Source organism: Pteronotus mesoamericanus, unplaced genomic scaffold (assembly GCF_021234165.1).
Source record: "Pteronotus mesoamericanus isolate MK-2021 breed Mesoamerican mustached bat unplaced genomic scaffold, CSHL_Meso_final scaffold_651, whole genome shotgun sequence".
Classification (NCBI taxonomy): Eukaryota; Metazoa; Chordata; class Mammalia; order Chiroptera; family Mormoopidae; genus Pteronotus; species Pteronotus mesoamericanus.
The window spans coordinates 33,454,832-33,480,493 of record NW_026555325.1 but is presented as its reverse complement, the minus strand read 5'-3'; the positions used below and the strand labels follow the sequence as shown (position 1 = coordinate 33,480,493).

The 25,662-nt window shown below is 40.8% G+C and overlaps 1 protein-coding gene across 8 annotated transcripts in view; it reads right to left on the bottom strand.

Moving 5' to 3' along the window:
• The window catches only part of RAPGEF4 (Rap guanine nucleotide exchange factor 4), a 281,411-nt gene that overhangs the window by 79,710 nt on the left and 176,039 nt on the right, over window positions 1-25,662 (bottom strand). For 6 of the 8 annotated variants that reach the window (XM_054562621.1, XM_054562623.1, XM_054562624.1 and 3 more), the window contains 4 exons: window positions 7,648-7,701; window positions 7,248-7,354; window positions 3,046-3,167; window positions 1,310-1,493 (listed from right to left, as the gene is read on the bottom strand). In XM_054562621.1, the coding sequence (XP_054418596.1) occupies window positions 1,310-1,493; window positions 3,046-3,167; window positions 7,248-7,354; window positions 7,648-7,701 (467 nt within the window). The remainder of the gene's footprint in view (window positions 1-1,309; window positions 1,494-3,045; window positions 3,168-7,247; window positions 7,355-7,647; window positions 7,702-25,662) is intronic. The other 2 variants (XM_054562622.1, XM_054562628.1) reach the window with 1 other exon arrangement.

Here is a 25,662-nt window from a genome sequence, read left to right as displayed (position 1 = left end):
GGATGCTCCTTGTGATTACATCGGTGAAACGCTGGCTTTCTGTTTGATATTTGGGGTTTTTCTAGTAAAATTTTTTGAAGAAACAAAATTTTGAAGCAAAAGAACAAATTTGTGTTTTTGTTTGTTTGAGGCTAAAGGAGCTGAATATCATAGTTCCAAAGTGAAGAAGGGACGGCCCTTAAACACATGGCAGGGGACAGTAAGATGCAAGAGAGAGTTTTGACAAAGGGGACATGGTGTGATAAAAAATGAAGTATGTTGAAAAGCACTGTGCAGCACTGAGTAAGGGCGAGTGAAAGGGGAAGAATCCTGAGGAAAGAAAAGTGAGCTGAGAGGCTATTGTGAATTGGCGTGAGGGGCAGAGCTGAGGAAGCTGGTCCGAGGGACAGGTCACTTTTGGAAAGTGCCCAGTGGACACATAAGACGTAAAGTTCAACCCTCTTGTCGAGATCCGCTAGTAAAGGGAGGTCCGCCAAGCCAGTGACTCAGCGTTGACGCCCACAGCTGGCTGGCACCGGTTGCAGGGTGGAGGACAATTTCATTTCCAGCAGGAAAACATAAGCCTGTGCGTGGTGCTTTCAGAACCAAGTGCCAAGCTATCTCTCATCGAAAAGTCTCCCTGAGGTTGGGACCACAGCGTGTGCTTGTGTGTGCTTCACAGCAATTCGGAGAGCTCCCTGAAAGGAAGAGAGGCTCAATCCTTTCTTTCTGAATGGACCTGATTAAACAGTTGAATCAACTTCAGCTGCCCCTGAAGGGGAGCTAGGTTTCGATAGAAGGGAGAGAGCGACCCCTGGCTGAACGGAGGCCCCGAAGCAATGACGGAGCAGTGTGGTTCTCTTTAGCATGCGTCTTTAAGATAAAGAGCAGAAGGTGCAGAACAGGGTGAAAGGCTGAGCTGAATGAACGAATGAATACAAGCACAGGCCTGAGGTCTGCGGTTCTGACAGCCTCTGCCTGCTGCGCTAGGAAGAAAGGGGCTGTAATGGTCTGGCATAGACACAGAGCAGATTGTTGTCATTGACCAAAGGTCGGTTAACATGCAGACTCAGTTTTCATCCTGAGCCAACCACTAAAAAATCTCTATATTTTTAATGCATGAAAAAGGGAAATGAATTTATCTGGCTCAGAAGCAAAATAGAAAAGAGACGCACACTGCTGTTTCGCCCTTCAGAGTCTCTCCTTTGGCCCTGGGGGAGGAGACCAGGACTTTGGAAATCGGCTGCTCCTCCCCCAGCCCCGGAGCGTGTGCCTGTCCACCGCGTGGCCCCGGTGACACGCAGCAGGTGGGCACCAAGCTCTTACTCACGATTTGCGGAGGATCATCCTCATGTGGGCATCGGGGCCCAACTGTGACAGCAGCAGCATGGTGTCCTGGAACTCCTCCTCACACTCTTTCTTCTCCTCCTCTGTGGGCAAGGGAGCATCCTCGTGCTCATCATCCAGAAACCGATAGAATAAATACTTGTCCTGGAAATGATGCTCCTGGTCCACTATGGGAAACATGGAGGCAAGTGTCAGCTGGCGCACCTCTGCCTCCCAGCCCTGGTTACCAGAAACAAACAGATGATGTCGGGCAAGACAGCCAAGTGGTAGCAAAACGGTGAGACTCCTCAAGCTTCTCACTCCGCCTGCCTAGGGCCGTGCAGCTGGAAGATGTGGCCTCCCGGCTGCAGTCGGGTACCTCACAGCTCCCTCTGACCCGCCCGTCTCCTGGGCCAGCCTAGGGCTCCTGCAGGACAACCTGCCAACTTGTGTGAGATGAGCAAAAATTACCCTGATGACATTTTCTAGCATGTGGTACCGTGGTACATATGTCCGAAACAGGAAAATAACCAACTGCCAGATCATGCTGTAAATTGAAAGTACAGACTTAAAAAGAAACCAAACCTACTTTGGTTGGTTCCGAATTCATGTTTTTCTTTCTATATGTATTGTTCATACACATGTTTGTCTGTACTTAAAAAAAAAAAAAACAGAGTAAAATTGTTTGTATTGTTTGAACAAAGCTGACTAGACCAAGTTTCTAGGTCACCCTCCTCAGGTATCCCTGGGAAAATTTTATGGTAATTCCCATCCAGTTCTGATCTTTTAAAGGGTTTTCCCTTGTTTCCTCCAAATGAAAAGATTTAGATCTTGGAAGGACTAAGTCAGGGACCTTGGCTCAGAACCCCTCCTCATTATATCTTAAAGCTTTTAAGCCCCTTTTCAGGTTGGAGCATCATCATTGACAGAAGATAAAGAGAAGATAAAAACGCGATACCGGAGCAGCAGCATCTGCGGGGGCGGGGCGAGATGGAAACGCAGACCCTCAGGACTTGTCCCAAACCTGCTGCCTCAGAATCTGCATTTTATCCAGAGCCCCAGGTGGCTTGTATGGACATTAGAGTGTGAGAAACACTGGCAAGACCATCAGTAGATTCCCCGATGCCGGTAAATTAAGTGGAATATTTTAATAGTTTGGCCATTTGGAAAAGCGGTCTTCACACGAACAGCGCGAGTGGCTCAGCCCCAGTCACGCTCCAGCCCCGAACAGCTATTCTGCAGATACCGCCGCCGAACACATGCCTGATTTTAGACGTGGTCCTCCTGCGGGTGTACAAATTGGCTCCCCCAGATAACGCCATGGTTACCAGGCAGCTTCTGAGTTCATTACTTTCTTCCTTGTCATCAGCCCAGCCACCCCTTTCACTGCTCTTCACCCTGCCTCTGCCTCAGGGTGGCTGTGCAGCACTCAGAGTATAATCACACTATCAATGAACCGTGAATGCAAACTAATAAACATAATTGGAACTGATGCACTCGGGTTGCAATTTCATTTTCCTTCACACAGTCTCCCAAGTTAGGAAGGTACAGGGGTGGAACGCAGCAATCAATAGCAGGCCCTCGCTGCATTTGTTTTGCTAAATGAAGATGCTTAGCTCGGAGGCTCCCTAAAGGGGTCGTAATTCTTTCCTGCCCATTTGGGGAGTTCAGCAATGACTTACCCAGGGAAACGCACTTAGCATTTCTTGAGGGTTTTCCAGGGACGGTGGCTCATCTTACCGTGGTTGAGGACACCGTCTTCCACCAGAACTTGCCACATGCCGACAGCTTGAGTTCGGGAGTGAACACACGGGGTCTGTTGCAGCATCCAGTCCACCAGCTCAGTTCCCACACAGCATTGTCTAAGAGGAGGGGAACCCAAAGAATGGAAGATCACCCCCTTGTAGATGAAGGTGTCTCTTCTGAGAGGAGGCCCCCCAAAGAGCTTAGTGCTCTGCCATCACATGGCGCAAGCAAAGCACCACACGGTGTGGCCTCGGGTTCTCAAACTTTTGAATAAACCAAGGAACCTACTCTGCTCATGAGAGAACTTCCAAGCAGGGCTGGCGAAACAAAAGAACATTACTGGTTGCAGCAGCAGGGGAGACCAAAGGGCTGCTAGACAGGAAGCATCATCTGGCAAGCCAAACAGTGCAGGGCCAGAAACTCTCTCATCTTGTGCCTATCTCAGAAAATCTCAGTGTAAAATGAAGGCAAAGCAAAGTTCTGACTTCCTTCACCCGAGCCTTGGGAGGAATGAGTTAATGTTTGTGAGGCACTCGGAGGTGCTCCATGAAAGGCGCTGTGTAAGTGCAAAATTATATAGCACTTTATATTTTCAAGTAATACTACTGATCTTCCTCAGAGGGGTGTTGGGAGAAACAAGCAATTAGCGATGCAAATCTCTCAGAAATAAGTTCCACGTAATGAGTATCAGCACTTCTACAGAGCCTGTCTTCTGAAGAGCTCCAAAGGCTTCCTGTGTAGTCACACATTCATCCCTAAGATGCCCCTCTGCAGTAAGTTGGTCAGGATGGGCAAACTACATGCATTAGTTAGGAAACATATAATCACACACACACACACACACACACACACACACACACACAGAAACAGTAAATAAAACCTTCAGTGGGGTGACAGAGAAAGCAGGTGTCCGTGGCATCATGGTTCAAGGGAGAAAATGGAATCTTTAAGTCCCAGGGATGAATCCCAAGGGACAATGGAGGAGGTAGGGAGTCACAGAGCAGCTGGATCTGAGTCACTGGTGGCCTCCCTCCCATGCTAAGGATGTCACCAGCTCTGGGGCCTGGGTGAGCCTGGGTCAAGCCCAGGGAGCTCCTTTTTAGTTTCAATTGGAGGAGATTCCTGGTACTGTTGGCACTTTAGAAAGAGGCTTAGCCTGCCGGGACCAGCTCTGCAACTTATTAGCCATAGGACTTTGGCTATATTGTTTCAACTCTCTGGTTCTCAGTTTTCTCATCTGTAAAAGAAAGGAGGAAGAAAAGATGACCTCTGAGGTCCTTTCCAGGAACTGAAATTTATTAGAGCTCCTGGGATGCCCTGATGCAGGGGTGCCCTAAAGTATTTCACAAGGAGGAGGTTCTGAGAAAGCAGTTAGAGTTCCAGGACTGCTCTGATTAGTCTATGCCCACACACTGAAGCTGCAATGGGCAAAGAGGCCCTAGTTATTCTTCATTCTGGACTAAACGTATGATCTTTCAAAATATTTCTCTTCTAATTTGAGAATTGATCAACGGCCAAAGTCTTATAAAAGCATAAACAAAATCAGCCTCCTGTGGTTTTTAATCCAAAGATTGTCTTTACCAAAAAGAGCACGTGGAATTCAGACGACCCCAGGCCATCTGGGCCCCGGTAGAGGGCCTAAGAATCCTGCGCAGGGTCAGGACACAGAACAAAGACACCAGGCTAGCTCATTTGTAGCTGATGGGGTCACGGGGTTTCCTCTCTGTTAACGACCCCTAGCCACTTTAGAAGTGACGGCAGATCACTAACAGAGTGGTCATTAGGGATGATACTGCATCTGGGGAGACTTCTACCGCCTAATACCGCAGGGATAATATAATGGGGTGAGGAGCAGGGAGGAGGATGCAGATGGCATTGGGAACAAGATCTGGAACAAGGAACTCAAACTGTGTTGCAGAAAAAAGAAATCATGCTGTTGGCTTCCGGTTGAGTCTGTGGGTCATTACCAACAGATCATTAATTTGTGTCATAGGGTGTGGAATAGACATAACACCTATATTTCAGGGGTGTAAAATCTTAGTACTATGGAGCAAGAAAGCGATTATGGTTTCTGACTTCTAGTTTCCATGATTTGTCACCAAAGATGACACATTTTAATGAAGTTTCCCTAATGCAAGTCAACACTTGGGAAAGCATGACCAAATTTTAAAAAGAAAAAGGCCCTTTTGCCATATGAGATCTTGAAATTCACTTAATGAGTTAAAGAGGTTAAACTCAGTTCTTTTTAACCTTAACTTCCTTTAAAATTATAGCAGTGTGTAGGGACCACAGACTCCCAAAAGAGTGAGATTCCAGGGCTGGAGGCAAGGACTTCCAAGTATAAGTATCCAAAATGGTAGCTAGTAAATATCAACATTAAAGGGGTCAGATGAACAATCTGTCTCAAGAGATGGAATATGTACTAAGAGGAATGTGCTACTGATAAGACTGTTTCTTAAATCCCATCTTGTTTCAAAAATTCTAACAAAAAGAGGCCAATGGAACAAATAAACTATCCATTTTGGTATTGTAAACATTTTGGGATCTAAAGAAGAATAAAAATGAACAAAATAGAAACATACTTATAGATACAGATAACAGACCACTGGTTGCCAGAGGGGAGGAGGGTGGGGGGACTGGGTGGAAAAGGTGAAGGGCTTGAGAAGTACAGGTTGTTAGTTACAAAATACTAATGGGAGTATAATGTACAACATAGGAAATACAGTCAATAATATTGTCATAACTATGTGTGGTGCCAGGCGGGTACCAGAAATATCAGGGGGACCACTGTAAATATATGATCGTCTAATCATTATGCTGTACACCTGAAACTAATATAAAATAATATTGAATGTAAACTGTAATTGAAAATAAAAACAAAATAAGTAAATAAAACACATTCATGATAAATGCAAGCAGAACAACGTTAGTTTGTGTGGAGCACAGAAAACATGATCGGATAGAATTCGCAATGTTTTTCCATCTCTGTCCTTGGGAAAAAGACTGAATCTTGAGGCACATGTTCTTGATGGTTTTCTGTAGGGTTAGCCAGGTATAATTTTACAGGTTCTATCACAGTTGATAGTCACTAAAAAGATATATCCCCTTCATGGTGACTTAAAATGTGTATTCTAGCTTTGCACTGTCTCATGAACTTGGTTTGCATGAATCAAGTGGGTTTTGACTCAGGCCGAGTCTGACGGGTTCCGAGGTCACGTCTAGGATGAGTGGGAAGCGGGTCGGACCGCCTGCTGGAAGAGGGCCGTGAGCCTGAATGGCGGGTCGGAGGAGAGCATGAAGGCCCGTGTGCCACCTGTCGGCCATTCCAGCTCCTAAACCCTTACTGAATTGATAAAACCAGGAGGTAGAGATTAGATATATATTCTTATTTGACTCATCATGGCATAGTCATTCCCAGAAGGATCATGCTGCTCCAGTCTTTATTATTTTTTTTAACTCCAGTGACAGCTATAATGAATCCTTAATTCTATATGACTATAGCTGTGATATCTATTATATACATGATAGAATAAAATCTACATTTACTTTCTAAGTAAAATCTGTAAAGGACATTGTATATATATTTTTCATTCATGTACCCATAGGGCTTGAAAAACAATAATGCCTGGTGGCCAATGGGTGTTCAATATGTTTGTGAAATGAAGAAACGATAGGCTGAATGAAAAGACCACTGAACCAACCTTTGTTTAAATTTTGGCTCTGCCACTCACTAGATTTATGACTTGGACTATTTAATCTCTCTGAGCCTCAGTTTTATCATCTGAAAAATGGCCATACACCTACCTAGAAGATTACCATGAGGATAAAATGAGATAATGTATAGAAAGAGGCCTGGTACAGGGCTTCAAGCATAAATAAATGCCCAGTACATATTAGTTGAATCTCATCTCAATAAAGTTTTCCGAAAAAACACCAGTAAACAGAAATACAAAAGTTTCCCTCTATTTGTTCATCACGATTAAACCAATGTTCAAGCAAATTACTTTAGGACAAACTGCTGGGAATATTAAGGATAATTAAAGTTATGCAGGATCCAAGACAAGCTTGAATCTTCCAGAACCATGAGGATTAGAAAACATGCTGCCCATGCATGAAAATGGGGAAATGCAAATTTGTTTCAATTTCACTAAACATGAACCTGAGGGGCTGGCAGACTTTAGAATTGTTGCACATACCTGTATGTCTTCAGGTGGTATTTTCTATCTCTTATCATGTGAGGTGCTCGAGAAAGAATGGCATTTCGTAAAATTTTTCCAGCTCTGAGGATCTTTTCTGAAGGGACCTGGATTTTAATCAGGTGGAAGGAGGGGAAGAGAAAGAAGGAGAGTTTATAGAAGCAAAACAAGCCAGCTGAATCCTTAAATCACTTTCCAATCTGACTCTGGTTTGAAAAATACAACTCATTCATACATTTACATTTTTCATATGTGTAACTGTTTCATGTTGAGAACCAAGACCCACTGCATATTTATCGTCTCTGGAGAATGTGTCTGAGGCTGCCTGGTGTGATGCTCTGCCATAAGGACCACCTCCAGTGGTTACTGATGGCTCATCAACCCACTGACATCCCATTACCTTGGTAATGGTGTGAGCAGGACGAAGAGGAACGTGAGGTTCAATGAGAGGTGTCTGAAAAATAAAATGTCACAGCAAAAGGAAATTAAACAAAAAGTTCATTAAAGAAAATTGTGGGTTGGGGGGATAGTAAGAAACGTCCATTTTTATAAAACTCAAAATAGAATTTTAAAAGAACCAAGAGGTAAAATCTGCCTACAGAACTTGAATGCATAGGCATTCAAAGGGCAAAATTAGACCATTCAATTTGCCAAAATTTAAATATAAATTATTAAAAATGAAATAAACAGACAGGAATGATGATGTTTGTAGACTTAATGAGAAGAAAACTGATATCTACCGAAAGCATAAAAACCTCAGAGCAGAGAAAAAGAAAAACAAGATAAACATAAATAGAGATTAAAATGACCTATCTTAGGGGCTAAGGCTAAAGTATTGATTTAGGATGCAAATGAGTGGTTTCATCCTCCATCATGTAGTAAAAATTCTTTTTCTGCAATTTGTATTTTTAGAAAGAAACCTTAATTTTTAAAACAACACTTCTTGGCATTTGTATGCATTCAACTTCCTAGAACCCACTGCAGCAGCTCATGGACCTTCTCTTCCATTTGCAAAGCGGCGCACACTTTCCAGGATTCCGGCCATCTGAACAGCTCCAGGGTCTAGATAAAGCTTCAGTTCTTATCCACAGGCTTCACATGAAGGTGCTGATTTGAAACCCCAGGGGAATGACTTGCTACACAACTACACAGTTGAGTCCCCTAGTTCTACTGAAACCCCTCCTATTTCTCTGAAATATTTGGTAATGGCATCTCCAAAAGGAAGAGAGAGAGAGATTCGGTCAAAGGTGGCAGTAGAACCATCAGTACTACACTGTTTATGCCACTTCCAGAAGGTAAGACAAGATGGTAGGTTTATTTATGGGATTGCAGTAGGCAGAATAATGGTCCCCTGAAACATGTTATGCCCTCGTCCCCAGGGCCCGTGAATATATTAGATTCCATAGCAAAAGGGACTCAATAGATGTGATTAAATTAAGGATCAAAGTGGGAGAGTAGCCTGATGCTTCCACGTGTGTCCAATGTAATCACATGGGCCCTTAAAAGATGGAGGAGGGAGGCAGAAGAGTTAGAACCAGAAAGATGGCAGAGTGAGTAGGACTAAGCCCGATCTTGCTGGCTTTGATGATGGAAGACGCCAAAAGCCAAGGAAAGAGGGCACCCTCTAGCAGACGGAAAGGACAAAACAGGACATGGATTCCCCCTAGGGCCTCCAGAAGGAACTGACCTGCTGATAGTCTGGCTTTAGCTCAGTGAGACCCATTTCAGACTTCTACACTACAGCACTGTAAGGTTTTTCATTTGTGTTGTTTTAAGCCAATAAGCTTGCGGCAATTTGTTACAGATTATTATACTTTATGCTTAAAAAACCCCCCACCTTTTGCAAATAGAAGCCATTACATTGAAAATAAGTTGGTAGGTTTTCACTGTAATCTTAATTTTATACAGGATTATGTAAATATAATCAGTGGGGGTAAAAGTCAATACTAATTTAAAATACTTTATATACCTAATACAAACAGACATGTATAAACATAAATACCTATCTTTTTATCAAGATAAATTTCAAGTGGGTTGATTCTTTTAAAATTATAATAGCATTAAAGAAAAAGGGAAAAGACTACAAAGCTTTAAGAAAAGAATAGATGGGACACAGGTTCACCTAGCATGGCTAAAATCTCACTGAACTTACTAAATATTTTCATCACCTCGCTAACATCTAGTAAAATATTTTTCCTCTTGAAATCACTAGAGCGCAGGTGTCAAGCAATATTATAGCATTTCAGCAGCATACTGTTTACAACCAGCACATGCCAAGAAGTGCCACTCTGGCCCCATTTAATACTAGTTTTAAACAGAGACCAACTTTACTATGCAATAACCCGTACTCCCTTATGATACCCCTTTCAGTGGGAGAGGGGCCATGAGCTTAAGGAGTCCCTGTGCTTGTACCACCTCCTCAAAGAAGACAGAGAGGATTCTGAGCTGCCAAATCTCCTGCAAAAAAATATTCACAAGTGCCAGACCAGCATGTACCCAGGCTCAGGAAATGCATGCAGTTAAAACATGCTGATTGTTTCCAAGTTATGAGTGCTCAGTACTCCTGCCACCTGCCTCCTTACATTACACAGGTTGGTTTGTGTCTAGGACAATCCAAACTGTAGAAGCTTTTGATTATTCTTGGAACTAGTAGTAGAAAACTATTTCCTTTTCCTGTCTTGGAAAGAAGAGGTGCAGGTATATGTGGTCTAGAATAGATAGACATGGGATTAACTTCTAAGGTAATCTTTTCTTTCCTATATTTAAAAAAAGCTACTTTCCTTTGCATTAGTCTTTGAGAGGCTGGCTGAGATAGAGGTCAAGATGCTCATGCTGGAGCATTAGTGATGAAGGTTTATTCTTCAGTAGGTGCAATGAAACAGTATTGGAAAATTGCATCTTTTTGCTTGTTTCTACAGAAATGGCTGTATGTTAATAAAATGCTAATAAGTGGTCCCTAGGTTAGTTTATTTTGAAGGATAATTTTCTTTTTGGTCCCTTGGGACCCTAAAAAGGATGTATTATAAAAGCAGGAGGCAGTATCAGGCTTCAACCAGAGTCGTTTCTTTGATTTGCAGCTTGTAAAGGGGTAAAAGGTACACTAGGTTGTCTTTTAGCTACATAACCCTAGTACCAGCTCCAGGACTGGGAGGCTATTTAATCTGTTGATAGACAACATCCTTAGAACCTTCCCTGGCTCAAAGATTTTAGGCTTGAAGGCAACATAATGAACCGATGCTTTGAGAAGGCTCAGTCCCTTTATTTGAATAAAACCTCCAAGGAACACATGCAGGGTGAAAGCGGGGGAAGTTTTATTTTGGGGAAATAAAAATTATGTCTTTGAAAAAGACACTCTATTCAGTTAGGCAAGCTCCTATGTTCCAAGATCTGTGTTTGTGCCCAGCAGCCACACAGTGTGAGAGAGGGCATTTGTGACAGGTAGGCCAGGTCCCTGGGACAGCCCATGCTAATACCTGTTCAGGAACTCCCCCGTGTCGTAAGGGGGACTTGATTATCACTTTTGGATCCACTTATTCATTTCCCTTTTGGTTTCCTTGGCTTTCAAGGAAAGTTCTTTTGAGAATTTTACTTTAGCTGTGCTTTAGAGAACAGAGAAAAGAATTTCATTTTATAAACGATTATGTGAGACAGAACAGGCGAAGCAGCAGGCTGGCAATATTCATGAGGGCAGCGGCCCTAGAGGCAAGACCAAGCCTTCGCTGTCACAGGCCCTTTACATGTGGTGTCTGCCCACGTGCCCGTACACGTGCCATCTCCTTACTTTATTATTACTCTCAGTGCTTTAGAGAAAAACAAAGGGCAGAGACGCAGAGGGACTGAGCTTCCCACTAATAACTGGAAGAGATGGAGGGTGAATCGGGCCCTGTGTCTGAGCTGCAGGTGCAATGACCCCACCCCACCTGAGTTGCCTTTTCTTCTAGAGACAACTTTGCATGCCCCCTGGAAGAATTTGTGTTCTGTTTGACTCAAGTTCATTGAAAAAAAAAGCATTTAAGCCCTTCTAGGCTATCAGATATCAGACGTGATCTTAAAAAAATTTTCCGCAATAAGTACCGTGGCCTACTGAGATGATAGCACCATGCATCATGCTTGGTCTGACTTAACTACTTTTGTAATTAAATAAATTTGACGTGTAACATTGGATGAGTTTAAGGTATACTGCAGTGTTACTTTGACACATTTATACATTTAATAATTGCTGATATAGTGATACTTATCGTCTTACATAACTATAATACAATATTACTATCTATATTCATCATACAGTGCATTAGAGCTCTATGGCTTACGTACTACTTGTTACATGTCTGTACTCTGAAAAACCATCCCTCTTATTCCTCCACCCCACCTCTAATAATTTCCATTTTACTCTGTTTTTTTTTTACCAGTTTAACTTTTTTAGATTCCACATATAAGTGATATCATATAGTATTTGTCTTTGTGTGACTGTATCTAATGCAGCATAATGTGCTCCAGGTTTATCCATTTTGTGGTAAATGGCAGAACATCCTCCTTTTTCATGGCTGAATAATATTCCATTATGCATATGTACCACATCTTTTTTACTCCCATGTTTATCTCAACATTTTTCACAATAGTTAATACATGGAAACGACCCAAATACCCATCAGTGGATGAAGAGATGATTTAACTTTTTCAAAAGCAACTTTGTGAGCACAAAACAATTTGGCATGAAGGAACTTTCCTACCAGGACTAAGACAAATATACCAGGGACATGGGTGGCAGTCAAAGTCTGAGCAAGAAAGTGGATACCACTCAGTATTTCCCACAGTGGAAATGTAACGCCTGAACTGGCTCTGTGGGTGGTGGAAGAGCTAAGCCAAACAGGCACCTGGGAGGTCCCCCGGGTGCTAGCAAAGCAGGAATCCTCAGGCAGAGGAGCAGAAGGAGAAGGAGCATGACCAGAACCAGAGTCCCGTGTCCTGATGGGAGTTGGAACCCACCCGGAGAACTTCTAGGTCCAAGAGGTTTGGCCGGCACTAGAGATGCTCCCCTGCTGAGAGGGGAGGTGATGCCCTCCTACCTCCATTTCCCTTCAGCCAGAAGGCGGGGAAATAAGGAAAAGAATTTCATTTTATACATGATTAGGTTAGAAGTAGCCTGGTAAGAGTAGTGAGATGATCAAAGCAAGAAAACTAGCCTTAGGAGCAAAACCCAGGGCAGAGGAGCCTGGGAAGCATCCTGCGGAGGCCGGCCTCCCTCAGAATGTCCGGCAGAGCACAGGAAGGGTGAGAGTGGCTCTGCGGACAAACAGGGCCAGGGCAGGCGCAGCAGGGTGGCCATGGCGGCTGTGGAGTGGGGGCTGGGCTGTGGCATCTCTCTCGGCCCTCTCACCCGCTCACAATTCCGTGTCCCCTGGGCACCCACTGTGCTGGGCTGCAGACAAGGCAGGCGGACAGGGGGCGAGCAGTGTGGGCCTTGGCTGATGCTTCCTTAGTTTGTTTCCTGGGGCGGCCCTATGTTTTGACCTCCAGCCAGGGAACACGTACTACAAATGGGCCCTGAAGAGGAATAGACCCTTCCCCAGTTAAATTTCGTACACTTACACACAACAATCATGCGTTGAGAATAACAATTCTTCCTTCTTACCTAGGCATGAATGAATCCAAACTGGGCCATGAAAACATGATCCTAAAAAGCTAGGCAGAGAGAACAGATAAAGGCAGAGGTATTCAGCTTTCTCTCTGCTTTTCTTGGCTTTCTCCACTGAAGACTTCCCTCAGGATTGACCGTAATTGATTTTTGTTTGTTTCTGGAGAGCAGACGCATTCTACTGCATTTTATTATGTTTCTATTACTACTGAAAAGGAGAAACAGTAAGGGAAAATATTCCTTTTAGTACCAGAGCCAATTCAGAAATACTAATCAGGTTATGTAAAATATGAATTTAGCCTCCATTACAGGATACACAATAACTCCCCAGTAGATCACAATGAGGTATAAGGCACTGTAATAGGCTTCGTGAAAAACCATATTCAGGCCCTTTTGAAAGCAGGTAATTCTTTTTGCTCCAGTACTTGCTCACAGAAGCCTTTCGCAAGGCACAACATTTTATGCCAAGTGATAAGAATAACAAGGTAGATTGGGGCACAAAGCTCAGGGCAGGACTCTGGCAACCCAGTGCAGTAAAAAGTCATATAGTCCACACCCAACTGAATTCAAGTATTTAATGAAGGCCTATTGTGGGCAGAGCAGCATGCTGGGCTAAACTAGCAGACTCTGACAAAGTGCCCAGGCTACCTGAGCTCTTGGTCTCCTCGGGAAAGCAAAACCTCTATGGACTCAACAGTCAGTGAGATAATCTGTGTCCAAGTAAAAGCAACAACATTCTGGATTCAGATTTTCTCTCTCTCATTTCAGGTGAGAAAAATCTCTAGAAAGCGGGGGAATAATATTCAATTTTTTTAGTGAGAAAGATAAACTTTTAGGAGTTATATTTCCTTATTTTGGCATTTTGGAATGATACAACTAAGATTGTAATAATTATCATCGATGTCATCAATCTTTGGTTGACTAGATAAAATTGAAGTAACGACTAAGCCAGGCTCATTGACAGATTTCACCGCTCTGAAATAACTGGGTAAGTTTTTCCACTTATTAAATGGAAAAATCATCCATAGACAGCGTTGGCTTCTATCTGTAGGCTTTTTAATTTTTTAAGTCTTCACTAGTTCAAAACAGGCTTGTAGGTTTCCAGTTTCAGATCCCACATGTATAGGGGTTAAAAGGTGTTACTCCCACCCTTACAACAAGAAAAGTGGAACAGAGTGAAAATAATGACTTCTCTAGGCCCATCAGAGAAGTGAGGTTCCAGAGGAACTGCACCACCTCCACACCCCGCCCCCCGAAAATGGAGCGAGACAGGGGAACCTGGAGGGTTTGCGGCTGAGGTTTGGCCACCTGGAACAGAACCCACAAACTGGTGGGAACATTTAAATGGTGTTAAATTAATTACACAAGGAGGCCATTAGACCGAGGTGCCTCTGTGCCTCGGCAGCTTACGCAAGCAAGCCAAAATCTAAGCCTGTAAATGCCTCAAGGTTATGAAATTGAAACCTAAGGACAACCAGCCTCAAACAGCCAAGTCGGCTGGAAGCTATAGCCAGCTAATTTCCTTGCTTTGCATCTCCCTTTTCTCTGTAGAAATATCTCCCTGAGCCCCTGTTGGTAGAGTGCTCCTAACTGCTTCTGGTTGGGGTCTGCCGGATGCAAACAACCTTCGCTCAAATAAACTAGTCTATGGCCACACCACCCTGAACATGCCCAATCTCATCAAATAAACTTAAAATGTTTAGTATGCCTCAGTTTATCTTTTAACAATGGTAATTTTGATTAATTGCCACAGAGGCTGAATGTGGAGTAGCTTGAGAGTGAGAAACTCCTGGGAGGTGGTGTTAGGGGGACCCCCACACTTTTGTGGGTTTTACCACCTAGAACCCCATTGGGTTTTCTTGGTGAAGAGCCAAAAATATCTTGAGGTTCTGGCAGGGGAGGGGAACAGAAACCACTGGGAAGCATACCCAGAGCGTCCTCCCTGACTAAGAGTAAAGACTCTCTGGGGAAAAGACTTTATTAGAGTCTTATCCCACCTGGTGGAAGGGCTTTTCTCTAACTCTAGTCCTCTCTAGCCTTTCTGTCTCACTTGAGAGAAAAAAGGAGCTAAGAAATAATTGCAAAGATCACAGTGCAGGGACACATGTCCACTAAATGGCTGAGATATAATCATAAGATTATAGGACACTTCCCTTCCATTATATGCCCCAACCATGCCAGTATAAAAACCGTGGGTTACAGCTGAAAGAACTGCAAGATGCAGACTCTAAGTTACCGAAAAATCAGGGGGGATGTGAGAAAAGCATAGGTAATATAGTAAAAAATGTTGTAATAACTCCGTATGGTGCCATTTGGGGTACTGGAAATCTTGAGGGGAACACTATGTAAAGTATACTAGTGTTACTGGCATAGTAACTACTGTAGTATACTAGTATGCTGCACCTGAGACCAATACAAAATAAAATTGGAAGAAAAAGAAAAGGATGCAGACTTTACCTAAGGAGAAGTTCTTAGGGAAGCCCAAAGACAAGGAAACAAAAACAAGGACACTAGAGGAATTTGCAGCCTCTGGCATCTATAGCTACAACAAACATTAAACACAGCTCAAATCCTACCCAGATTTACATAAAAAAACCTCACACAAAGGCCCGCTTATCTCAGTTCCTCTTACCCAATAGATCATGTCTGGCTTTCAACCAAAAACTACAAGGCATGCTAAAGGAAAGGAAAAATAGAGTCTGCCAGATGAAGTAAACAACAGAGCCGGACTCAGATATGACACAGATTTTGGAGTTGTCAGACAGGAAATTTAAATGAACTATGATTAACATGATAACTATGGAATCATATTCCATTAATAAGACTAATAAAAAAAGGAGACAATATGCAAGAATATATTGGGTAATGTAAGCAGAGAGATCTGCTTAGATAAACTCTAAGAAAGAAATGTCTTTCCTCTCTCCCTTTCCTCCATGGACCAGCAACAGAGATGGGGGAGCGGGAGAGGGTGGGGGAGGGAGAAGGCCGACCACACCCCTCTCCCACGTGCTGGGGGCCCAGCTCAGTGTCTTCAGAGATTCGACTCCAACAAAGGCTAGGAGTTAAAAGCTGGATCTAGCAAGTTATCTTGTAGATATTAACAAATTGATTCTAAAGTTTATAGAGAGGCAAAAGACCCAGGAGAATCAACACAATATCGAAGGATAGGAATCCACTTCAAGACTTAATATAAAACTACAGTAATTAAGACAGTGTGTTATTGGCAGGAGAACAGACAAATGGAAACAGAACAGAAAATGCAGTAATAGACCCACATAAATGACTCACACAAACTGATCTTTGACAAAGAGGCAAAGGCAAGAGAATGGAGAAAAGACAATCTTCCCAACAAATGGTGCTGGAACTTACTATGATCTGCTAGAAAAAAGGTCTGTTTTGCCAGGTATAGCAAATATTTAAATGAAATAGCTGTAAAACATTTAATTACATACTGACTTTAATACTCTTTAATTTTTCATGTGTTTACATACCTTTGAGGATGTCATTAGTGTTTAAACAGTAGATACTTAGATCGACAATTGCAATCCGTATTCTAAATATTTTCTAGAGTTACTAAATGAACAGATATATGTGTAAAAATGCTAGGTGGTTGCCTAGACTCACACTCACCCAGTGGTACTCCTGAACACCACCATCTGCGGAGGTTGGTGATTGGGAACGTTTTTGCTGGGTGCATTTTAGGCATACAAACATAAAATATGCATTCTTTTTTTTCCTTTGAGCCACCCTCAAAGTAAAATTGAAGGTTACAAACTGCTGCCTTTCAGGCCATGTGTCAGGATCACATATGCATAGGTATCACTCAAATGTTCACTTTCAAAATCCCAAGGTCTTTACTTTTTTCCTATGTATAATGGAGGGTTGGTACATATATTTTTATTTATGTTTTTGATAAGGTGATTAAGTTAATTTATTGTTCTAAAGTAGGCTTTTTCTTTTAACTTTTCATTAAAGCTTAGCATATGCATGTAAAAATGTACACGTCATTTAGGTCAGTACATTTTCACACACATACTCATGCAAACTAGTACCCAAATCAAGAAACAGAACAATACCACCACCCCAGAAGGAAACTCTTGTTTTCTTCTAGCCACTCCTCCAACTAAGGGCAATCTGTTTTTATACTTTAGCTAAATAAAATCCCTGGACACATACCTTCTGTACCCAACTTCTTTCATTCAATATTATGTTTGTGAGGTTTATTGACACGGTTGCATGTGGCTATAAATTGTTTTTCTCATTCCATTACAGGAATATACCATAATCTACTGTCCACTCTGTTGTTGATGGGCTACTGAGAATAGCTGTGCTCTGAACATTCTAGTACATGTCTTTTGGTGAATATATGCACATCTTTCTGTTGGACTTTATACAGTAGATTTCTGGGGTGTTGGGAATACACATGTTTATACTTAGGATAGGTGTGTGGACTTCTGGAAGTCTATAAATTCTGTTAACCCAGAAAATTATAAGCAAAATTTTGTGTATATGTATGTGTGTGCATCTTGAAGGTTCCATCACTTGTATGAATTCTCAAAACTGTCCAAAAAACATTCTGAAATACTTGCCAAAACAGTGAAAACTCAAAATGTATCTTTGTCTATCATGAGAAAATAAGAGATAGTCAAGATGATGGCGAGGTATGATTCCATGGCTCTCTGGGGCCATCTGTTTTTGAGAACTTCCTTATCTAAAGGAAATGCAAAAATTCAACTTCAAATTAATGTTTCTCCCTTCAAACCTTAAAACATCTCATTACTGATATGAACAGAAGAGAATGTCTATGAAGGAAGAAGCAAAAGTAAAGTAGTCCACAAATTGTTTGCCAACATCCAAAAAACTGAGTCTTTCCATATCTAAGCATGAAGAGTAAAACTGAAGTTTCAGAAGTGAAAAGAGGGAAAATTCTTTCCATTCTTTTTATACTACTTCCAGGTAAAAGCTCCTCAGAGATTTTTCCACTTATTAGTCAAGTAAATATTTAATGAATAACTAGGAACAAAGCACCACAGGGATTCCAAGATAGCAAGAACACAAATTTTGATTTTAAGGATCTCATGTTGTCCTTGGAGAACCGTAAATAGCTGCGGTGCAAGGAGGGAAATATTTGCAGCAATGGAGATTCAGGCGACGCAGAGAGGCCCGAAGGTCAACCCAGGACCACAGCTGATGTCTGCAGCAAACGGTCTACACATCTCTCAAAATAAGTAATTCAGGACCACCCTTACTTGATCACTAATCTCCTCCAGGGGTTCTTTAAATTGTTTCATCTAATGCATTAATTATGAATCTTCAAAGCACCAAGGGTGAGAAAAATCATTTGCAGTGGGCTGATTTTATTTTTAAGTAGTTTCTGTAGCTTCTCAGATTGTGTCAGAGGGTGTGACCCTAATTGGGCCAATCTCATTATAAACATTTTGTAGCCCCACCCTAGCCTTGTAACCCAAATTTAGCACCATTTGCCACAATAATCCTCTTTGAAATTTAATAAATCAATGTTAGCACAGCACAAAGGACATTCTCAAATGTCCATGGAATAATTTGATATTTATACATGTTTTTATTCAAACTAGAATTATACATTATAATTCATGATATTACATGTTATGCAGTATGTTATAGATGTGTTATGTTTTATCATTCTACATTTAGGTCTGTGATCCATTTTGAATTATTGTTTGTGAATTGTGTAAGTTCTGTGTCCAGATTCTTTTTTTTGCATGTGAAAATTCATGTAGAGTGTAGCGTAGGCTAGAGCCCAAACCACAGAGGTGAGAGTTTAAAGTATTCTGAGTCCCCTAGTCTAGCTGTAGAATAGAGCTGTTTAGAAAAGGGGAGAAGGTGCAGGAAGATGCTACAGGTGAAGGTATTATAGATTCAGCTTTGTTAAGAAGACTATGGAAAGTCAGATTATCAATTGTGGTAAAGGCATATACTTAGTTATTGGTAGGTTTTTTTTAAATCACAAAATAATGCATGCTCATTGGACAGTATAAAAATATTTAATCATATAAACCACCAAAGATAACTATGATTACTATTTTGGAATATTAATATTAATCCCTTTTGTCTAAGTGTGGGTTTTCTTCTATTTTTAACTGAAATGTGATAATACCCTAGGTAAAATTTTGTATTTTCCTTTTATACAGAACACTAAAGTATAAACCATTTCACATATTACTACAAATTCTTTGTAACCATCATGTAAAAATTTCATTAAGTGTATACAGCATAAATTTAATGGTCCGGTGGTTGTAGCTTTGAGTTCTTTTAATAATTTGCTGTATAAATATACTATGAATTTAGGCAAAAATTCCCCTCATTCGCCCATATTTGGAGCTACCTTCTCAGAATCAATCCCCAGAAGCAGAATGCCTAGGTCATGAGTTCAGGTTCTTGACACACATTGACAAATGATGAAGCTTACATCAAAGGCAATTTGGATGGGACATTTCTTCTGGATAAACTCTTGGGAAAATGGTCTATCTTTAGCCTCTTGGATGTAGCCATTGGCTTCTGTATTAAGACTAATAAATATTAATGTGGAACAAATTAATCAATTAAGACAAACATTTCCAATAGGAAAATACAAATACATTTTCCTAACTTTTAACTGCATGCTTTGCAAAATGCCCTAAGCCACTATCTTAATAGCATAGTAACTCCCAGTTGGGGAAGGTAAAATAATTACCATTAAAAAAAGAGTTCTTTGTCCTCCACTTTGAATTGAAAATCATGCACTCAATTGACTTTTGCATAGTCTTCTGCATGAAAGTCTATTTCTATTAATTGAAAACTTTAAAAGATTTTTTTTCCTGTCTCCAACAACTTAGTCGGCGAAAGCTGCAATAAATACAACTTTATTTATTGGACTAAAACATTCAAGTAAATGACTTTGATAACTTTTGCAGACTCAGGAACCTGAGAACAGTTGTATATTTGATTTAGGTTATGCAGAATTCCTGGAATAGGAAAATCCTATTAATGTTTTCAAGAAGCCTTTTAAGCCTTTACAAAGCTCATCAAAACAAAAACTATCAAAGTCCTAGAAGCCATAGCATATAAAATATGAAAACAAGGTAGAAAAGTAGCATACGGCATAAGATACCAAGTTATTTCACACCTGGCTCTTAAGCCAGGTTTCCTAAACACAAACTGATGATTTTCCTTAACCATCAGTTGCACTAGTACAGATGATGGTTCCAGTCAGATGTACAGACTGCCTAGCTCACAAAGCCAAACACGTAAGTCGTGTGATATATTTCACTTTTAAAATTTGATTACCCTCATATTTTCCTTTCTTCCCCTTTTTATATTTTTCTAATTTTCTAGAGAGTGCATAAGAGGGAAAAAAAAATCCAATCCAAAGTCTTGCTATTACTAGAAGAATAATAAGCTGATGGAAGCTTAAGCATACTTTAGAAACCTGACATTTCTACCTCTGGGTCGCAATCCTTTTTATTCCAAGTCATTTAAAAGGCTTTAGAACTACTTGAACCATCTGCAACCATAATGAGAAGAAATCAGATGTTATTGTATTCTTTTATCAATAAGAAACTTAAACAGTGGACATAATTTTTTTTCTTTTTTGAAGTAGGATGAGGATTACAGCTCACCCTCAGGACAGATTTTTCACAATACCTCTTGGGAAAAGGAGAAATGTTTGGCTGCATAGAACAAAACGCTAGCAGTCCTTTGATGAAAGCCATCAGCCAGGCTGGGACTAATCATTGTAAGATTTGGTGATGAACAGGCTGTTTCCAGAGAAAGTAGCAATACCACATTCCCATCTGCTTCAGTTGCGTGAGACTCCAGGTTCTGGAAGGGTCGGGCTGGGAAGGAAGCCATGACTTAATGTAGGGACAGGGGCTCACTCTGGGTGCACATCGAAGATCATAAGAGGGGACTCGGCTGCTGTCCTGTTTTCTGCCTCTATCTTTACTGGTGTTGGAAACACCGTAAATCTCTGTTCGGTGCAGCTTAAAATGAAAGAAATGCTGGACTCATTTTAAAGTCAATCTTTTTTCAAAATATATACTGAACTTTTAATATGTTATTGTCTTACCATTTAAACCTAAAAGGATTTTTGAGGACTCCAAGTTTCATTCCTTCACACAATGGGGTGCTCCCTCCAGAGCGCAGATGAGGGTGTATGATCAGGACCAGGAAGGAAGGAAGGGGACAGCCTCAGACGTTCATATTTTGGCCAGAAATGAGGGAAATTCTCTCCATGTGATTTAATCTTAGTATTAAAGTATTTTATTGCAAAATTCCTCAAGAAAAATGTCTGGGTGAGTCACTATGCTTTAAAACACCATAAATAATTGATCTGTTATTGGTTGGAATTCTCATTGCTTTTTCTCACTTTAAGCAGCCATTTTGAGAGCTGTTTCTGTCATTAGGATTTTAAACCTCAGTAATCTTATCACATTTTCAAAAGATGAGCAAGTGGGAGTCTTTATAAACATACAGGCCAGAGAAACTCTGGGAGTACACAGTTCACATAAAAACTTTCTCAGGATATAAAAGCAAGTACATACAAAAACTGGGGTGAAGGACAAGATAGCAAAACAGGTTTTCTTGTCTTGTCTGATTGCAGGTTGTGGCCTAGGGGAAGCTGTTCATTCTTCTCTCATCTCATCTGTTCAGGTGCTTCACAATAGGTCCAGAAAAGGGAAGAAAGAAGGAAGGTTTGTGGATTCATGCTACAAAAAGAATTCCAGGCTCAGGAAAGGATAAGATAAACATTTATTAAGTGCTAAGTGCTTCACCTGAATTGTCTTACAGAATACTCACAACAACCCTTTGATGAAGGTACTCTTATTCCCATTTCACAGATGAGGAAACGGAGGCTAAGGGCCGTTAAGTCCCTTGCCTAGGGTCATATAGCCGACAAGAAGCGGCAGCTCTGGCACAGGAGCCCTGTAGTTTATCTTCTCTTTGAAGTAATGGTGATTTTTTTTTCAAGAACCAATCTGATCATGTCACTTTTCCATTTAAAACTTCTTAATGACTCCCCATTCTTCTGGGAACAAATCCAAACTTCTTACACAATTTAAAAAGCTCTTTATAAGTTCACCCTGCCTACCTCTTCAGCCTCATTTTTCACCATTCTCCCTCTTGTACAATTGTTCGGTATGTTCTTCCAGTCCCTCAAATATGCCAAACTTTTTGTTTTGGAGGTTTTGCCCAATTTGTTCCCTCTGCCTAGCATGTGTTTCCTTCACTTTTGTGACTTCCTCATTCTTCCAGTGTCAGTCAAATGTGCCAGGTCCTCTTACTTATTTGCTTCTAGAGCTGCAATGTCCAATACTGTAGCCACTAGCTAGACATGACCACTGTGCACTGGAAATGTGGCCAGTCTGAAATGAGAGGCAAGCGTGAAATACATGCTGGAATTTGAAACTCAGTACAAGGAAAAAAAAAAAAAAAGTAAAATATAGTGGCAACAACATTTAATATCAGTTATATGCTGAAATAGAATATGTTGTGTTGAGTTAAATAAAGTGTATTATTAAAATTAATTGTACCTTTTTCTTTTTACTTTTTAAAATGTGGCTGTTAGAAAATTTTGGATTACATACGCAGCTCGTGTGCCATTTCTACTGGCCAGTGCTGCTTCGGGGCACCCTGCACGTCCCTGTGGTAACACACGTTGTTGTTGGACCCTTTCACCAAACTGCAAGATCTAATGCGGGGGTGGCGGGGTGCTGCCTGTTTTATTCCCCCTGGTGCCCTGGTGCCGAGGACAGTGGCTGGTGCGGCATGCTTACATTGAATTGCTGAAATAATGAAGGCTAATAAAGGGTGGAAACCAGTTGGAAAAAGGAGAGCAGCAAAAACATTATCTTCTTTAGCACAAAATGTGAATGTGGTTTGTAAATCATGGTGTTAGAAAGGAAGAAAGGAGATGGTGGGTATGAGTTTGGGCTAAGAGAACTTAAAAACATATTACTAGAGATATAAATGAGGCAAATCAACTTTTACTTGTTTATAATCAAAAGAATATAAAATTTGTTGCATGCACTCTATGTGCCAGGTGACCTTCATCTGCATGTTCTCATTTAATCCTCACAACAGACTTAGGAGGTAGATACTATTGCTATCAATCCATTCTTTGACGATGAACCCGAGTCTTTAGCAAGGTTAAGTAACTTGTTCAATGTCACGTAACTAAGGTGTGCCAGAGCCAACACCTGAACTCAAGCAGTCTGGCTCCAGCCTCCTCGTTGGTTTACTCCTGTGGTGTGTTGCCATAACACAGTTCCACAGATGTACAGTAGTCCCCCTTTATCCACAAGGGAGGTAACTTCCAAGACCCAAAGTGGATACCACTGAAACCATGGACAGTACCAAACCCTGTATGTACTGCTTTTTCCTTTATATACATACCTATCACAAAGTTCAATTGATAAATGAGGCACTGTAAGAGACTAACAATAACTAATAATACATAGGACAACTTTAACAATATGCTATAGTAAAAGTTATGTGAATGGGGCATTATTAAGTAAAATAAGGGTTATTTGAACACAAGCATGGCGATGCAGTGACAGTCGATCTGATGATAAGTGAGATGGCTACTCAGCAGCCAGCAGGCTGGGGCTGTACACAGCATGGATACACTGCACAAAGCGATGGGTCACATCCCAGGAGGGACAGAGAAGAATGAGCGAGATTTGATCACACTACTCAGAATGATGGACAATTTAAAACTTAGGAATTATTTACTTCTAGATTTTTCCATTTACTATTTTTGGACCGAAACCACAGACACTGAAACCACAGAAAGAGGAGACTACTGTATAAAGAGTTATCTCTGTCCCTAAACACAGACTTTACCCTGATTTCCTTCATCATTTATTTTTCACAAACCTTAATAACAATTATAACCAAAGAAGCATTGTTCAAGTGCTTATTTTTTTGTCAGCCATAATCATGACTTTTAATAGATCATTTTCTTATTTTGTAAGTGAGAAAGTTTTAATACTCTCTTTTTCTAGGTTTTATCCATTGTCTGGAGGCACCTTCCCTGATGGGTGCAGACTGAGGGATACCCATAATTGTCTTGTCCTGTTCATCAGTAGTTTGTCCCATTCTACTAGAGCCTCATTTCTGGCAGTGAAATTTATTAAAAAAAAACCCCTTCATCTATACATATTCTTTTTTGCACCCATAAACATATTTCACCACCAACCACAACCATTGTGACATAGGTATCCAACGAGACTTTGTTCATAAGTAACAGAAAGTGACTTGAGAAAGCTTATGTGGAAAAGCAATGCAAAGCCAAACAAAACAAAAATGGGTAACTTTGATTAAATAAAAATTGTCTCAGGAAAAACAAGACTAAAGACAAAAAAACACTGTACATTCTATTCCAGTTGATAAAGTTTAATTTTCAGAGGGGTACAGATAATCAATCCAAAACCATCATATGTATACATGGAATTAGACAAATAAATAGCTTGTAGATGGTACAAGTCATATTTCTTACTGTTGGAGTGGGAAGTTACAAACATGGAGAAAAGGCTATAATAATCCATGTGGTAATGGATTAGAGTTAGAAAAATCAGTATGAACTCATATTTAGCTATATATTGATATGGATAGGTATATATAAACAAATATTTATAGATATGTCTATATGCTCAAGTTGGTATACCTATATGTATTTCCTTGCTCTCTCAGCTGAAAGGGCTTAGAAGCAATAGTATCCCGTTAGAAACAAGCACACCTACCACGTGGACTTCAGTTTCTAATACCATTTTTCAATAAAAGAGACCAAAGATCCTTGGCAAAATAGCTACAGCTAAGATGGGGACAGGGAATGCACAGCATCTGGTTGTGTGAGAAAGTTAAGAACATGTCCAAAATACAATGATAGGAGTACATCAAAGAAACACAGGAGCCAACTGAAAGAGCTCCCAATGGCCAAAGTTGGAACAATTTGAGCAAAAAAACAAATATAGTAGAACTAGATTATAACCCAAAGTATAAATTAAATATCCATAAGTCCTACTGACATAAAATGATTGAATAAATAAATGTGGGAGAAAAGACAAACCTCGCAGGTAGAAGAATTCCAAATAATTTATGTAGCTATTCACTATCAAGGAGGTGGTGCATAACTCCCCACTAAAGTGTGAGCAGTGCACAGTGATTTCCTCCCAGATTCAGCACGGGGAAGGCAGTGGGGAGAGTGACTTCCCAGCGGAAAAACCTGACAAATCAAGGCAATCAAGGTCAACATCAACAATGATAAATCATATTGCTACTATGTATTCTTGATATGATGTGATTAAAATGGTGCATTACCTCTGGTTTTTTCCCCCCAAAATTCATAATCTGAGTCTAGTCTTGAAAAAAAAATCAGTCAAATCACAACTGAGGGACATTCTTCTAAATATCTGATCAGTATCCCTCAAATCTGTCAGCCATCAATGAGGATAGTCTGAGAAACCTACAAAAGCCTAAGGAGCCTAAGGAGACAGGCCTGCAAAATGTAAAGTGACAGCATGGATGGGGTCCTTGAACAGAAAAGGACACCGTGTAACAGGAAAGGACACCTGAATAAACAATGGATTTTAATGCTAATGTATCAATATTGGTTCATAAAAATGCTGACAGATTAAAACGGTCAACCATAACTCTCTATCCAGAAAAAATATCCATTAGGAATGAAGGTTAAAAAAAAAGACATTCTCAGATGAAGGAAAATTTAGGTGAATTGGTAGCCAGCAGACCTATTTTACCAGA